The sequence below is a fragment of the Bos indicus genome, chromosome 15 (assembly GCF_029378745.1).
Source record: "Bos indicus isolate NIAB-ARS_2022 breed Sahiwal x Tharparkar chromosome 15, NIAB-ARS_B.indTharparkar_mat_pri_1.0, whole genome shotgun sequence".
Taxonomy (NCBI): Eukaryota; Metazoa; Chordata; class Mammalia; order Artiodactyla; family Bovidae; genus Bos; species Bos indicus.
The window spans coordinates 31423533-31438962 of record NC_091774.1 but is presented as its reverse complement, the minus strand read 5'-3'; the positions used below and the strand labels follow the sequence as shown (position 1 = coordinate 31438962).

Here is a 15430-nt window from a genome sequence, read left to right as displayed (position 1 = left end):
CCTGACGTGCTGCTATTCATGGGGTCGCGAAGAGTCGGACACGATTGAGCGACTGATCTGATCTGATCTGATCTGATTATCTTAGGTCTTGACTCTAATAACTTCTGCCAAAAGTGAGTAATGCTGCACATTTGTAAGAATGCAAGACTTAGCAGCTGACTTGACTTTCCTATTCTGCTAGGTAGAAGTAGGATCCTTTCAGCTAGAAGCTCCTCTGAGTGGCATACTGCCAGGCTTTAGGTCCCCTAAAGTTAGCTTCAGGGCACTAATAGCATGGAGGACTTAAGAACTGTGTACCATGGCCTTACACAATTCACTTAGCTTGTGCCAAGTCATGTCCAACTCTTTGTGACCCCATGGACTGCAGCATGCCAGGCTTCTCTGTCCTTCACTGTCTCCCCGAGTTTGCTCAAACTCTTGTCCACTGAGTCAGTGATGCCATCCAACCATCTCACCCTCTGTCGCTCCCTTCTCCCCCTGCCCTCAATCTTTCCCATCATCAGTGTCTTTTCTAATGAGTCAGCTCTTCGCATCAGGTGGCCAAGTATTGGAACTTCAGCTTCAGCATCAGTTCTTCCAGTAAATATTCAGGGTTGATTTCCTTTAGGATTGACTGTTTGATCTCCTTGCTGTCCAAGGGACTCTCAAGAGCTTTCTCCAGCAACACAATTTGAAAGCATCGGTTTTTCTTCAGCACTCAGTCTTCTTTATGGTCCAATTCTCACATACGTAGATGACTACTGGAAAAACCATACCTTTAACTCTATGGATCTTTGTCGGCAAAGTGATGTCTCTGCTTTTTAATACACTGTCTATGTTTGGCACAGTTTTGCTTTCAAGGAGCAAGCATCTTTTCATTTCATGGCTGCAGTCACCATCCACAGTGATTTTGGAGCCAAAGAATATAAAATCTGCCACTGTTTCCACTTTTTCCCCATCTATTTGCCATGAAGTGATGGGACCAGATGCCATGATCTTAGTTTTTTGAATGCTGAGTTTTAAGCCAGCTTTTTCACGCTTTCATTCTCATGAAGATGCTCTTTAGTTCCTCTTCACTTTCTGCCATCAGGGTGGTTATCATCTGCATATCTGAGATTGTTGATATTTCTCCCTGCAATCTTGATTCTAGCTTGTGAGTCATCCAGTCCAGCGTTTTGCATAAGGTACTCTGCATATAAGTTAAATAAGCAGTGTGACAATACACAGCCTTGACGTACTCCTTTCCCAATTTTGAGCCAGTCTGTTGTTCCATGTCTGGTTCTAACTGTTCCTTCTTGACCTGCATATAGCTTTTTCAGGTAAGGTGGTCTGGTATTCCCATCTCTGTAAGAATTCTCCACAGTTTGTTGTGATCCACACAGTCAAAGGCTTTTAGTATAGTCAATGAAGCAGAAGTTGATGTTTTTCTGTAATTCCCTTGCTTTTTCTATGATCCAATGGATGTTGGCAATTTGATCTCTGGTTCCTCTGCCTTTTCTAAATTCAGCTTGTATATCTGGAAGTTCTTGATTCAAATACTATTGAAGCCTAGCTTGAAGGATTTTGAACATTACCTTACTATCAATATGAAATGAACACAACTGTATGGTAGTTTGAACATTCTTTGGCATTGCCCTTCTTTGGGATTGGAACGAAGACTGACCTTTTCCAGACCCGTGGCCACTGGTGAGTTTTCCAAATTTGCTGGCATATTGAGGGCAGTCCTTTCACAGCATCATCTTTTAGGATTTGAAAGAGCTCAATTGGAATTCCATCACCTCCACTAGCTTCGTTCATAGTAATGCTTCCAAAGGCCCACTTGGCTTCACACTCCAGGATGTCTGGCTCTGGGTGAGTGATCACACCATCATAGTTATCTGGGTCATTAATACCTTTTTTATAGAGTTCTTCTGTGTATTCTTGCCACCTCTTAATAGCTTTTGCTTATGTTAGGTCCCTGCTGTTTCTGTCCTTTATTGTTCCCATCTTTACATGAAATGTTCCCCTGGTATCATCAATTTTCTTGACGAGCTCTCTAGACTTTCTCATTCTATTGTTTTCCCTCTATTTCTATGCACTGTTCATTTAAGAAGGCTTTCTTATCTCTCCTTGATATTCTCTGGAAATCTGCATTCAGTTGGGTATATCTTTCCCTTTCTACTTTGCCTTTTGCTTCTCTTCTTTGCTCAGCTATTTGTAAGGCCTCTTCAGACAATCACTTTGCCTTCTTGTATTTCTTTTTCTTTGGGATGGTTTTGGTCACCACCTCCTGTACAATGTTATGAACCTCTGTCCACAGTTCTTCAGACACTCTGTCTACCAGATCTCATCCCTTGAACTGTTCATCACCTCCACTGTAAAACCATAAGGGATTTGACTTGGGTCATACATGAATGACACAGTCGTTTTCCCTACTTCGTTTAAGCCTGAATTTTGCAATGAGAAGCTTATGATCTGAGCCACAGTCAGCTTTAGGTCTTGTTTTTGCAGACTGTATAACCTTCTCCATCTCCGGCTGTAAAGAATATAATCAGTCTGACTTCAACTTCTGTAACAAAGAACATATTCATTTTCTTCTGATACAGGAATGACTGCTTATATTCTGTAATGTAAAAATCAGAAGTTGCTGACAGAACTGTTTTGATTATAGATGTGAATTCATCATTTTCAGTTTTACTTCTTCCTCATGCACTCTGTGACTCATATGACAACTCTAAGCCCAAGGTCTCTTTTGGGTTCCAATGGACAGACTGGCTCCCACCTTGGACTCCTTACACGAACTATGGGCTCCTACTTCCTTTATGTCCTTTCATCCATCAAACCACTCGTGCCCATTGCTGCTGCTGCTGCTAAGGACTCTGTGCAACGCCACAGATGGCAGCCCACCAGGCTCCCCAGTCCCTGGGATTCTCCAGGCAAGAACATTGGAGCGGGTTGCCATTTCCTTCTCTAGTGCATGAAAGTGAAAAGTGAAAGTGAAGTTGCTCAGTCGTGTCCGACTCCTAGCGACCCCATGGACTGCAGCCTACCAGGCTCCTCCGTCCATGGGATTTTCCAGGTAAGAGTACTGGAGTGGGATGCCATTGCCTTCTCCATCCCATTAATCTCCCCCAAATTTATGGAAATCTCTTATGAATAAGAATATCTTCTCTTCCTCGGCTTCTTTCCTCTTTTTGCTTTTTCTTTATTCATTACCTCCCATTCTTTTATTTCAGTGAGACACGACAGCCATGAATTAAGGCATTACTCAGTCCAACATCTTCAGAATTCCATGTAAGACTGAACCTCCAGGCTTTTCTACAAATGTCACTGCTACTTCTTTGTCTTCTGCTACAGGCCCCTCAAATAGACTGATGTTTCCGTCATATTCTATGTACTGCAGGGTGATGAGACAGTGACTCTTCTTTTTCCTAAGGACTACTTTTAGACTATTACCCTACTTACAAAAATCCCTTGCTCCACTGAGGCGCTCACTCTGAATGATGTCATGTTGTCATTACCAAGAGCCATCTAGCAACACTGAACCTTTGGCTGCTGGCTCACAATTTTCCTCTGCATGCTATTATCAAATGTGGCCACCACAAAATCTATGTCTATAAACATATCTAAACCTTTGGCTCCTTGGTGCCTCACCTGCTTCATCACTAGTAAGCCTCTCTATGCAACCTCAGTGACCACTCCCACGGATCCACCCTTGGTTTTGTCATACCAGAAACTGAACTGCTTCCAAAATCACCAATACAAACGGGTATTTCCTTCTCCAAATACAAGGACCTATTTCTCCCAGCTCACTTGCTTAAGAAACCGATTATAACAAGCATGAAGAAATACGGTAATAAGCTCTTTTCTCAGTTACCTACAATTACTTCCTATCTTTCTTTACTCTTCAAATCCTCTTGCCCTTCTCACTAAATCCTCACTCTCAGCTAATAACCTTGCCCTTCACATATACTCTGCATAGCACTGCTTCTCTCCTTCTCAAAACTTGTTTTCTATTGGTTATATAGTCCATTTCCCACATTTTTAACCTCTTTCTCTCAATTGGCTTCCCCTTAGTATTAAAAAAAAAAAAACCCAGTATCTCAGATTTTTTAAAAGTCTTCTTTAGATGCACCGCACATAAACATACCTGCCTCTAACTTACTTTTACTTTTCTTATTTTTTGTTGTTTTTATTCTATCAATTTTATATTCATAACATTCTTAAATACAGAATAATTTTTACTGATATACATACTGAGCTTCCCTGGTGGCTCAGAGGTTAAAGCGTCTGCCTGCAATGCGGGAGACCTGGGTTCCATCCCTGGGTCAGGAAGATCCCCTGGAGAAGGAAATGGCAACCCACTCCAGTATTCTTGCCTGGAGAACCCCATGGATGGAGGAGCCTGGTGGGCTACAGTCCACGGGGTCACAAAGACAAGGACCTACTGTATATGCTTCTAACTTCTGACCAGTCCTCTCAACACTCCCCATAACTTGAATATTTTATTTATGGTATTTATGACTACTTCCCCAGAAGGCTAAGCTACATGGGGCAAAAATCTATGTATAATTCTCGCATGCTAATGTTTGCTACAGAGATAATGCCTGACAGAAAACTCCATAAATATTTTCTGAATGGATAATAACTCAAAATTACCATTCAGAATAGATTTGTCACTGGTTATAGGATACTAAAATCTTTAAACTCTGACTCAGTCCTGATTCAAATAATCTGCCCCTCTATTTCTTAGTATGGTTGTTTTAAAATCCTGATGCTTAGCTAAGTTGAATGACAGCATTAGCTCACCCATATCATTCTCTTTCCCTCCTTCCTGGGAAAGAGTGGCCCCTGCAACCATGGAGGACGTGGAATTGGCTGGCAGGTATCCAGTGTCTGCTCCTTCACTTGCTGACCCACTCTGGCGCAGCTTCGCAGAATCCTGAGGTTCAGGACTCACAGATGAGGGTGTGGACAAGTGCTTAGGGTGGCGCTGCTTCTGCAGTTCCATGGCTCTGCCAACTGAACAGAAAGCAACGGCTAGTAATCATGTGGCAAAACAGCTTTAAAGAAGATGATGAAAAGAATTCAGAAAGAACATGGTGGGCCCTAGAAACACAGAACAAGAATTACATAGAGTGAGGAAGAGAGAGAGAGATAGAAAGATAGGAAGGAAGGGAGAAAAAAAGTAAGGAAGAAAGGAAGAGAAGGAAGGAGGTGGGCCATGGAGATAGAGAGAAAGGCAGGGAAGAGTGAAAGAGGAGGAGGAGAAAAGGGTGGGAGATGGTAGAAGATGAGGGGGAGAGAGAAGAGGCAGAGGAAGAAGGGTCATGAGAAAAGGAGATGAGAAGACCAGCACTGGGTGTGGGGAGAGGGGATACCGACAGACAGAGATGGATACACCACAAAGCTGTATTCCTCTGTCAGAGTGAAGATGAAGCCCGCTGGCTCTGTGAACTCTTAGCAAGCCTCTACCCCACTCCTCCCTAACACTCACAATTTCATCATGACATGCCTCAGAGACCATGCAGAATAATCCCCATCCTGCCTGTTACCAGTGTTTACATCAGTCACCATAAGAAGCACCCCAGAGCTGTGCACATCTTCACATAGCTCGTTATATCTCTAATCCTAAAATTCTTCCTTCCCTAAGTCCTACAATTCTTCTTCTGAATCCCTTTAACAGATGGTTAAGTTTTCCATTCTCCTCAACCTCTTCTCTAAAGATTTCCTTCATCTTCTCAGTGTTTCTCAACAAGGGGCGCCACTGACATTTGAATGAGGATTCTTCATAGGGTGGGACACTCAGCTTTGCTGGATCACAACACCCGCCCCCAGCTCCAACTGTGCCAGTATTTTGAAATGTGGTGCTGCCCAGTGTGAGGACCACTGCAGGACCTAATTTCTCTCCCATAGCACCACCTCTACTTCTCCTGTAGCCCTCTCTAGGACAGCATCTCTCCACTAGGCCTGAGGGTGGCGGGACATCAGGAAATAAAGCACAATGAAGAGGTGAAGAACAGTTAAGTATGGAGAAAATGAGTCATGTACGTACAAAAAGACAAAGTATGATGGTGAAGTTTGTGTACATTTTGTTTTATGAATTTAACAATCAGAAAGTGAACGCAACAAAGTCAGAACAGGTAAGTAAATTATGTTATGAACAGCTGATGGGATGTTCTACTGCCATTAAACACTTACGACAACTGTGAAGTCTAACTGAACACCGGGGGTCTAGAAATGACACTGAATAGAAAACAGTGGAGGTTCAGTGGAAACATTTCTAGAACATCTTTCTCCAGCAACCCAACCTAGCTGAATGAGCCTCTGATCTAAAGACGGCATGGAATGGTGGGAATGCAGCATTTCAGACTTCAACTTACTTGCGCTGTTATCATGGCGGCTTGGTCTCCTAGGGGGTCCCAAGATGCTGGTGAATCCTCTTCGCTTCCCCTTTTCTTCGCCTTCTCTATCTTTCTTCATACTTTGCTAGAATCAAGGTACAATCAAAGAGGTAAGAGACGCACAATCCTAATGGTCAGGTTGAAAGAAACTGGCCACATGTAAATTAAAGACACACAACGGGCGCTCGTTGGAAGCTGGCACTCAGCACTATGTACACTTCAAACTCAAGATGCCTTTTCAAACCCTTCAGAGCTGACAATTTTGGAAAGTAAAAGGTATTTTTACAACACATTTACTGGGAGCTTGTTTTAAGTAACTCATTCATCTCTTGAATAATATTTGCTAAGCTAATAGTGTCTGAAGGCACAATGCTAAAAGATGGGGTACAACGAAGGAGGAGGCCCTTATCTTCATCCAGCTTTACAATCTAACAACATAAACAATTATAAACATCGAAAGGAACCGTAAAGGAAAAGCATGGGGTCGAAACAAAGCTGACGATGGCTCTCTGTGTAAACTCCTGTTTTCACTTTTCATATCATCTAACAGTTAGTTCGTACGCCTGGATTTCTCACTGGATTTTGAGTTTCTTGAGAACAGGGACCGTATCTTATTCCTGCTGGCATGCTTAGCACTAATTTGCTGAAAAAGTAAACACTAAGAAGAAGGAAAGCCGTGCAGTCAGACATAAGAAGCATGGCGACCTGAACACACTGTTATTACTCGTTTTACCTTGATTTTTGGAAGGAATCCAATCCGACCTCGCTTGTGCTCCAAATTTCGAGGTTCTTTCACTTTTACTCCCAAATGTTTCATGTACATGAGAATAACATACTGCATTGTCGAACTGGGGGAGAAAGGATTAAGTAAAATAAGACTTCTGGGAAGGGACAGTGGGTAAATAAAGATATCAAATGACTTCCAAAACCCCCTTGCTGAAAGTCTTAGAATTCATCAAGTGAAACATAAAGAGCTATCTACTCACTGTGACCAGTAAAGATTCTACTCAAGATACTAGAATATTAGTCACATAAAATACAAGCCACCAGAGACAGTCTGTATTTTTAAGTTAAAAGAAATAAATCTTAATTTAGGACAGGAGAAAAGACAGTTTCTTTTTTTTTTTGGTCTTCAAAATTCTAGGAAAAAATAGTTACATTACCTCTTTTCTTCTTCTACAGCCTGGGCAGTCATCCTAAAAATAAAAGCATTTAAAATGAAATATTACAGTTTAATAAAATAGTTGTTACTAAACTCAGATAACTGATCAACAAAACAGAGTCAAATCCATGGAATTCTCCAGGCAAGAATACTGCAGTGGATAGCCATTCCCTTCTCCAGGGGATCTTCCCGACCCAGGGATCAAACCCAGGTCTTCCACACTGCAGGCAGATTCTTTACCATCTGAGCCACCAGGGAAGCCCCTGTGGCACAGGAAATGCTTTGGGACCCACTCTAAGTCTCTGTCACCTGTAATGATATATCAGAAAAATTGTGATCCCTGAAGGATCATTTTTTCATCATCAACTTGCTATAAATGTTTTATAGCAAGAAACATTTCCAAAGCCTGTGAATTAAAGCCAATGTAAGTATTCAACCTGTTTTTGATCAGCTAGAAATTCAGCAGTTACTCATTTTAGCAATACCCAGAAAAAGAAATATAAGAACGTCATCTACGATATCAGCATAAACTTAAGATTCCAGCTTCTCAAGTATTATCACAAGGCAAACAGCTGTACATAAACAACCTGACATCCTTTCTAAACTTGTTCAAATGTACTTTACACATAATTATCATCTCAGTAGAGAGGGCGTTTCTACATGTATTTCTATTACTTACAACACTTCTTCAATTTTGGCAACAATCTGTTCTGCACATGCCCGTTCCTTCTCCAAAGTTAACCGGTCCTTGTCTCGCTCTACATCAAGTTTAGTCAGTTCACTTTCAGCCAGGGTCAGCCCCATGCTGCGCTTCTGCCTAAAGGGAATAGGAGAAATTTCCTGAGGCAGCCTAGAGGGTAATTTCCTGAGTTACCTAGAGGGTAACTATCTCCCTCTGGAGACGCTTCATCGGAGTTTCCATAGTTATGAATTTCTAGCAACAGGTAAAATGTCATGCTTTTCTATTTGGGGGCCCATGTCACCTGGGACACTGGAGGAAGAAAATTCTAGAGGAAGTCACTCAACAGAACACATATCCCGAAGGACACACTTGGCACAGACAGGTACTAAGCTCAATTCCTGCCAGCCATAAGGAACGGGGACCATGCACTCTCAGTACCATGCCAACCTTTCGACGCCAGAACTTCATTAGGTTTTAGTAACAGTGATAGAGACCACATGTTATGCCAAGGAATGTATAACCTTTTCCTACCTAGAAAGAAAACTAATTCAGGACAACCATATCAGCTTCTGTTGACCACAGGGCTTACCGAAAATCTTCCAAGTGCCTCTGAACTTCTGGGTGGACTCTTTCTTGCATAGTCTGGATATAGTGGCGATGTAGATCCTCAGGAATAAGCTCTGGTCGTCTTTTTTCTGCATAAATACAAGAAATCACCTGGTCTAAAGGCACATTCTGTGCATTGTAACTGGCACTACTTGGTGTAAACTTAAAGTAAGATAAAGAGATACTCAACATATTTTAAGTATTTTAATCTTAGAACTCACATTTCATTTACTCTGAAGTGTATTATAGGCTCTTTTACTGTTGTGATTCATATGACCTACTCGTCACTGTGTAACAGATAAAACCTCTAGAGAGGAGCTGAGCTACCTATCTACAGAGATGCAATCCTCTGGCACATTGGTGCTCTAGACTTACCTAGATCTACTGATATTTCCTCAGGAACAGAAACCTTCAGGTGCTAAAACAAAAATGCAAACAAAAAGTGAAATAGCACTTAGGGTCTTTCAGGATCCATATCAGTACTTACACAAAATAAAGAGAAAAAACTTGAATACCTATATTTATAAGTATATTCATGTATAAGCTCATTTGTGGGGTACCACCCATCTAAATTTCCCAGCTTTGGAATATTCTATGGTTTGAACTTGAAAATAAGCCCTTTCCTCAAGGATCATGTTATAAAGGAAATACCTACAATCCATTTTACTAGACGACTGGATGCTTTTGTGCCTTATTTATTCCTGTTGGCTTTGGCTTTCTAGAATGAATGAATATTGGTTTGGGCTTTCGAGAATCACTGGTTAAGATAATTGGTCATACACTGTTTGAATCAATATAGATAAAAAGCTAAACTATATGTAGATAACCATATGAAAAACTTACTCATGTATAACAATTTTATTCACTGTATTTGAGACACTCACACTGAAGACGATGATATTCCCAATCATATTCGTATATAAAGCTAAAGAACCCTCATAAGAAGTCATGCTCCCAACGAGAAAGTGCTGGATATCAATGTTGAAGCTCTGGAGTCTTAAATCTCTAGTTCTTACATCTGCAGTTCTAACTACTGAAATAAGGTAACTGTGTCATAATTAACTTCTTCTTAGCTATATTTTTTCACATGACAACTGCAGTTTGTGATCCCATTACCAGATAATTTTCTCCTGTTAATTTGGGAAATGTCTCAGAAAAAATTATTTTGCATTTGGAGAAAATACATTATCTTCTTCAAATTTACTCTGTATTATACACCCACTTAAGTCATATCCTTCCAGAATTAAAAAAAAAATTAATGTAGGATCTGAAGTTTTACATCTGAAAATAAGTTACTGCTAAAAATTAAGAGAGCTCTAATATTTATTTGAAGAGCAGTTGAAATGGATTTCAAAGCTTTCTCTTTATCTGAAGTTGCTATAAAGTAGCTCAAGCCAATTTTCCAGAAGTACTTCTAGCACAAATGCAAGAAAGTATATATACGTTCATTTCTGTATGTGGGTATTTATATGAAATAATATCACCTGTGGCATAAAAGAATAATTAACAAATTAATCTAGCAGGGTTCTTACACTTTGATGTTAATAAGCAGCAAAATACAAGAAATCACCTGATCTGAAGGCACATTCTGTGCCTTAGCATGGAATGCTCTTAAGAAATGTCAAGTTCATATAAACTTCAGTATACTGTCATTTCTTCATTGAAGAAAATCATCTTAATAAATATAATGTGTAATATTTTAAACAATGGCATTATAATCAGAACCCTAACCAATCCATTCAGCAACTATCTGAGTGACCACTCTGTCAGGATCTATTCAGTTTTGGGAAAACAGCAGTGAACAAACAGAATAAAAGACATCTGCCCTAATGGAGCTTCATTCAGGGCAGAGGAGCAGGAATACAGACAGATAAAAATAAAGAAAAAAATATAAATTCTATGGACAAAAATAACACAGGAAAGGTGACAGAAAGCAAGGGGGATGAAATTTTAAGTAAATTGGTCAGGGAAGGCCCACTGAGAAGGTACTGAAAGGGGAACTCCCCGGGTCGGTAGGTGCCCAATATACTACTGGAGATCAATGGAGAAATAACTCCAGAAAGAATGAAGGGATGGAGCCAAAGCAAAAACAATTCCCAGTTGTGGATGTGATTGGTGACAGAAGCAAGGTCTGATGCTGTAAAGAGCAATATTGCATAGGAACCTGAAATGTCAGGTCCATGAATCAAGGCAAATTGGAAGTGGTCAAACAGGAGATGGCAAGAGTGAACACTGACATTCTAGGAATCAGCGAACTAAAATGGACTGGAAAGGGTGAATTTAACTCAGATGACCACTATATCTACTACTGCGGGCAGGAATCCCTTAGAAAAAATGGAGTAGCCATCATGGTCAACAAAAGACTCCGAAATGCAGTATTTGGATGCAATCTCAAAAACGACAGAATGATCTCTGTTCGTTTCCAAGGCAAACCATTCAATATCACAGTAATCCAAGTCTATGCCGCAACCAGTAATGCTGAAGAAGCTGAAGTTGAACGGTTCTATGAAGACCTACAAGACCTTTTAGAACTAACACCCAAAAAAAGATGCCCTTTTCATTATAGGGGACTGGAATGCAAAAGTAGGAAGTCAAGAAACCCCTGGAGTAACAGGCAAATTTGGCCTTGGAGTACGGAATGAAGCAGGGCAAAGGCTAATAGAGATTTGCCAAGAGAACACACTGGTCATAAAAAACACTCTCTTCCAACAACATAAGAGAAGACTCTATACATGGACATCACCAGATGGTCAACACCGAAATTAGACTGATTATATTCTTTGCAGCCAAAGATGGAGAAGCTCTATACAGTCAGCAAAAACAAGACCAGGAGTTGACTGTGGCTCAGATCATGAACTCCTTATTGTCAAATTCAGATTTTATTGAAGAAAGTGGGGAAAACCACTAGACCACTGAGGTATGACCTAAATCAAATCCCTTATGATTATACAGTGGAAGTGAGAAATAGATTTAAGGGACTAGATCTGATAGAGTGCCTGGATGGACGTTCGTGACATTGTACAGGAGACAGGGATCAAGGCCATTCCCATGGAAAAGAAATGCAAAAAAGCAAAATGGCTGTCTGGGGAGGCCTTACAAATAGCTGTGAAAAGAAGAGAAGCAAAAGCAAAGGAGAAAAGGAAAGATATAAGCATCTGAATGCAGAGTTCCAAAGAATAGCAAGGAGAGATAAGAAAGCCTTCCTCAGCGATCAATGCAAAGAAATAGAGGAAAACAACAGAATGGGAAAGACTAGAGATCTCTTCAAGAAAATTAGAGATACCAAGGGAACATTTCATGCAAAGATGGGCTCGAAAAAGGACAGAATGGTATGGACCTAACAGAAGCAGAAGATATTAAGAAGAGGTGGCAAGAATACACAGAAGAACTGTACAAAAAAGAGTTTCACGACCCAGATAATCACGATGGTGTGATCACTCACCTAGAGCCAGACATCCTGGAATGTGAAGTCAAGTGGGCCTTAGAAAGCATCACTACGAACAAAGCTAGTGGAGGTGATGGAATTCCAGTTGAGCTATTTCAAATCCTGAAAGATGATGCTGTGAAAGTGCTGCACTCAATATGCCAGCAAATTTGGAAAACTCAGCAGTGGCCACAGGACTGGAAAAGGTCAGTTTTCATTCCAATCCCAAAGAAAGGCAATGCCAAAGAATGCTCAAACTACCGCACAATTGCACTCATCTCACACGCTAGTAAAGTAATGCTCAAAATTCTCCAAGCAAGGCTTCAGCAGTACATGAATCATGAACTTCTAGATGTTCAAGTTGGTTTTAAAAAGACAGAGGAACCAGAGTTCAAATTGCCAACATCCGCTAGATCATCAAAAAAGCAAGAGAGTTCCAGAAAAACATCTATTTCTGCTTTATTGACTATGCCAAAGCCTTTGATTGTGTGGATCACAATAAACTGTGGAAAATTCTGAAAGAAATGGGAATACCAGACCACCTGACCTGCCTCTTGAGAAACCTATATGCAGGTTAGGAAGCAACAGTTAGAACTGGACATGGAACAACAGACTGGTTCCAAATAGGAAAAGGAGTACGTCAAGGCTGTATATTGTCACCCTGCTTATTTAACTTATATGAAGAGTACATCATGAGAAACGCTGGGCTGGCAGAAGCACAAGCTGGAATCAAGACTGCTGGGAGAAATATCAATAACCTCAGATATGCAGATGATACCAGCCTTATGGCAGAAAGTGAAGAGGAACTAAAAAAGCCTCTTGATGAAAGTGAAAGAGGAGAGTGAAAAAGTTGGCTTAAAGCTCAACATTCAGAAAACTAAGAACATGGCATCCAGTCCCATCACTTCATGGGAAATAGATGGGGAAACAGTGGAAACAGTGTCAGACTTTATTTTGGGGGGCTTCAAAATCACTGCAGATGGTGATTGCAGCCATGAAATTAAAAGACGCTTACTCCTTGGAAGGAAAGTTATGACCAGCCTAGACAGCATATTGAAAAGCAGAGATATTACTTTGCCAACATAGGTCCGTCTAGTCAAGGCTATGGTTTTTTCAGTGGTCATGTATGGATGTGAGAGTTGGACTGTGAAGAAAGCTGAGCACCGAAGAATTGATGCTTTTGAACTGCGATGTTGGAGAAGACTCTTGAGAGTCCCTTGGACTGCAAGGAGATCCAACCAGTTCATCCTAAAGGAGATCAGTCCTGGGTGTTCATTGGAAAGACTGAGGCTTAAGCTGAAACTCCAATTCTTTGGCCACCTCATGCGAAGAGTGGAAAAGACTCTGATGGTGGGAGGGATTGGGGGCAGAAGAAGAAGGGGACGACAGAGGATGAGATGGCTGGATGGCATCACCGACTCGATGGACATGAGTCTGAGTGAACTCCGGGAGTTGGTGATGGACAGGGAAGCCTGGTGTGCTGCGATTCATGGGGTCGCAAAGAGTCAGACACGACTGAGCGACTGAACTGAACTGAGATGTAGAGGTAGCTTTGTAATAAAATACAAAGAATATAGGGCAAGTCCTGGAGGAAGAGGGGGAGCCAAAATGTTTCTGTGTGAGTTTGTTTAAGATGGGAGAAATAACCATGTCTGCACACTAATAGGGCTGATTCAGTAGAAAACAAAAGAATTGATGATGCAAGAGAGAAGGGGTACGTTTGCTAGAGTACCATCTTTGAGTAGGTATAAGAAAGCACGATCTGGATAAATAGGCGAAGAGGTAGTCTTGAACCAAAAGCAGAAAAATTCCTACATATCATCACATCAGGAGAGAAGGTCAAGCATATGGTATGACAGAGATAGGGTGACACCTCTGGAAGAAGTTATCTTCTATATGCTTTAAATTTCTCAAAAAAAAAAAAAAAACAGCAAGGTCATCAGTTCTTGAGAAAAGAACAGGAGAGGAATTGATGGAGAGTTTAAAAAGAGAGAAGGTGTGAAACAGTCAAATAAAGAGAACTGCAAATATGAAAGGACTAGAGACATGCAGCATGATTATCAGAGACGTATTAAGGGCTGTTATTTATCCTAGAGCAAGGATAATAATAAAACACATTAGTTTAAAAACCTTATTAAGATTTCTATTGGTAAAATAAAACACTACTATTATCTACCATCATTTATATGAGTAAGATCTTTTCCATCCCTTTTTAGTTAAACTGGGCCTCCAAACTTCAAAGAGGCCAACCAGAGTCCAATTATACAAGTACTAACCTTTGGATCTTAAATATATATGTATATTTATATATACACATATATATTGTATTCTTTTTCATTCCCTTATCCTAAATATGCATATATATAAACCTATATATATACATATATATCCCTTAAAACCTTTTGTGAGAATTTATATACCTATAATTAACTTAGAAATGATAAAAAAAAAAAAAACAGTCATGAGTAGTCAATAATTGAGATATAATACAGACGTCAGAAAGCACAATCAAGTCCAAAAACACGGGAGGGAAGACCAGAAGTAGGAGGCCAGTAATTCAGTATACTGAAGCAAAGACTGTAATATATTAACTTGGTAACTTACAGCAGATCGATCCAGGAAGAACTGATGGAACTCAAGGAAGACACGACGGGTCTCCTTGGAATTGGTCTGTTTATATAGGTCTGAATAGAGATAACAGAGCTGTAGTAGAGAAAGAAATGGGGAAGAAATCAAGAAAAATGTAATCTGCTAGATCCTCGTTGAGTAGAAATGTCTGAAACAAGTAGGTCACCATGAACAATGCAGTTATTACCATATAACCAAGCCTTTGAAAAATAAATTAGTAACATTTTAATCATCTTTCATATCTAATTTAGAAAACTGGCAGAAGTCTATCTACCCATCTTGCTAAAACTGAAAAGTTTCACGGTATTTGAATCAATTAAGAACTCTGAACTGGCTAAATCATGAAATACATTACCAATGTTGCAGGGTCAAACTGGGAAACTACATGGTGTAAGAAGACAGCCAAGTGAGCAGGGCGAGATTTTAGCAGTTCAATGCTCTGAAAACAGCTGCACTGCCCATTGATCTAGAAAAGTAAGTAAATATACATTAGTAACACCAACACATAAATGCAAAATGTCATGTCAGGTCAGTTAAATATGACTATCCCAATTTCACTTTGACCT

General features: G+C 40.3%; 1 protein-coding gene across 4 annotated transcripts in view; it reads right to left on the bottom strand.

Annotated features, from left to right (window-relative positions):
* The window catches only part of ARHGEF12 (Rho guanine nucleotide exchange factor 12), a 169086-nt gene that overhangs the window by 29412 nt on the left and 124244 nt on the right, over positions 1-15430 (bottom strand). For all 4 annotated transcript variants that reach the window (XM_070803551.1, XM_070803552.1, XM_019974985.2 and 1 more), the window contains 9 exons: positions 15220-15330; positions 14841-14939; positions 9188-9230; positions 8796-8901; positions 8204-8341; positions 7526-7558; positions 7096-7210; positions 6342-6447; positions 4768-4980 (listed from right to left, as the gene is read on the bottom strand). In XM_070803551.1, the coding sequence (XP_070659652.1) occupies positions 4768-4980; positions 6342-6447; positions 7096-7210; positions 7526-7558; positions 8204-8341; positions 8796-8901; positions 9188-9230; positions 14841-14939; positions 15220-15330 (964 nt within the window). The remainder of the gene's footprint in view (positions 1-4767; positions 4981-6341; positions 6448-7095; positions 7211-7525; positions 7559-8203; positions 8342-8795; positions 8902-9187; positions 9231-14840; positions 14940-15219; positions 15331-15430) is intronic.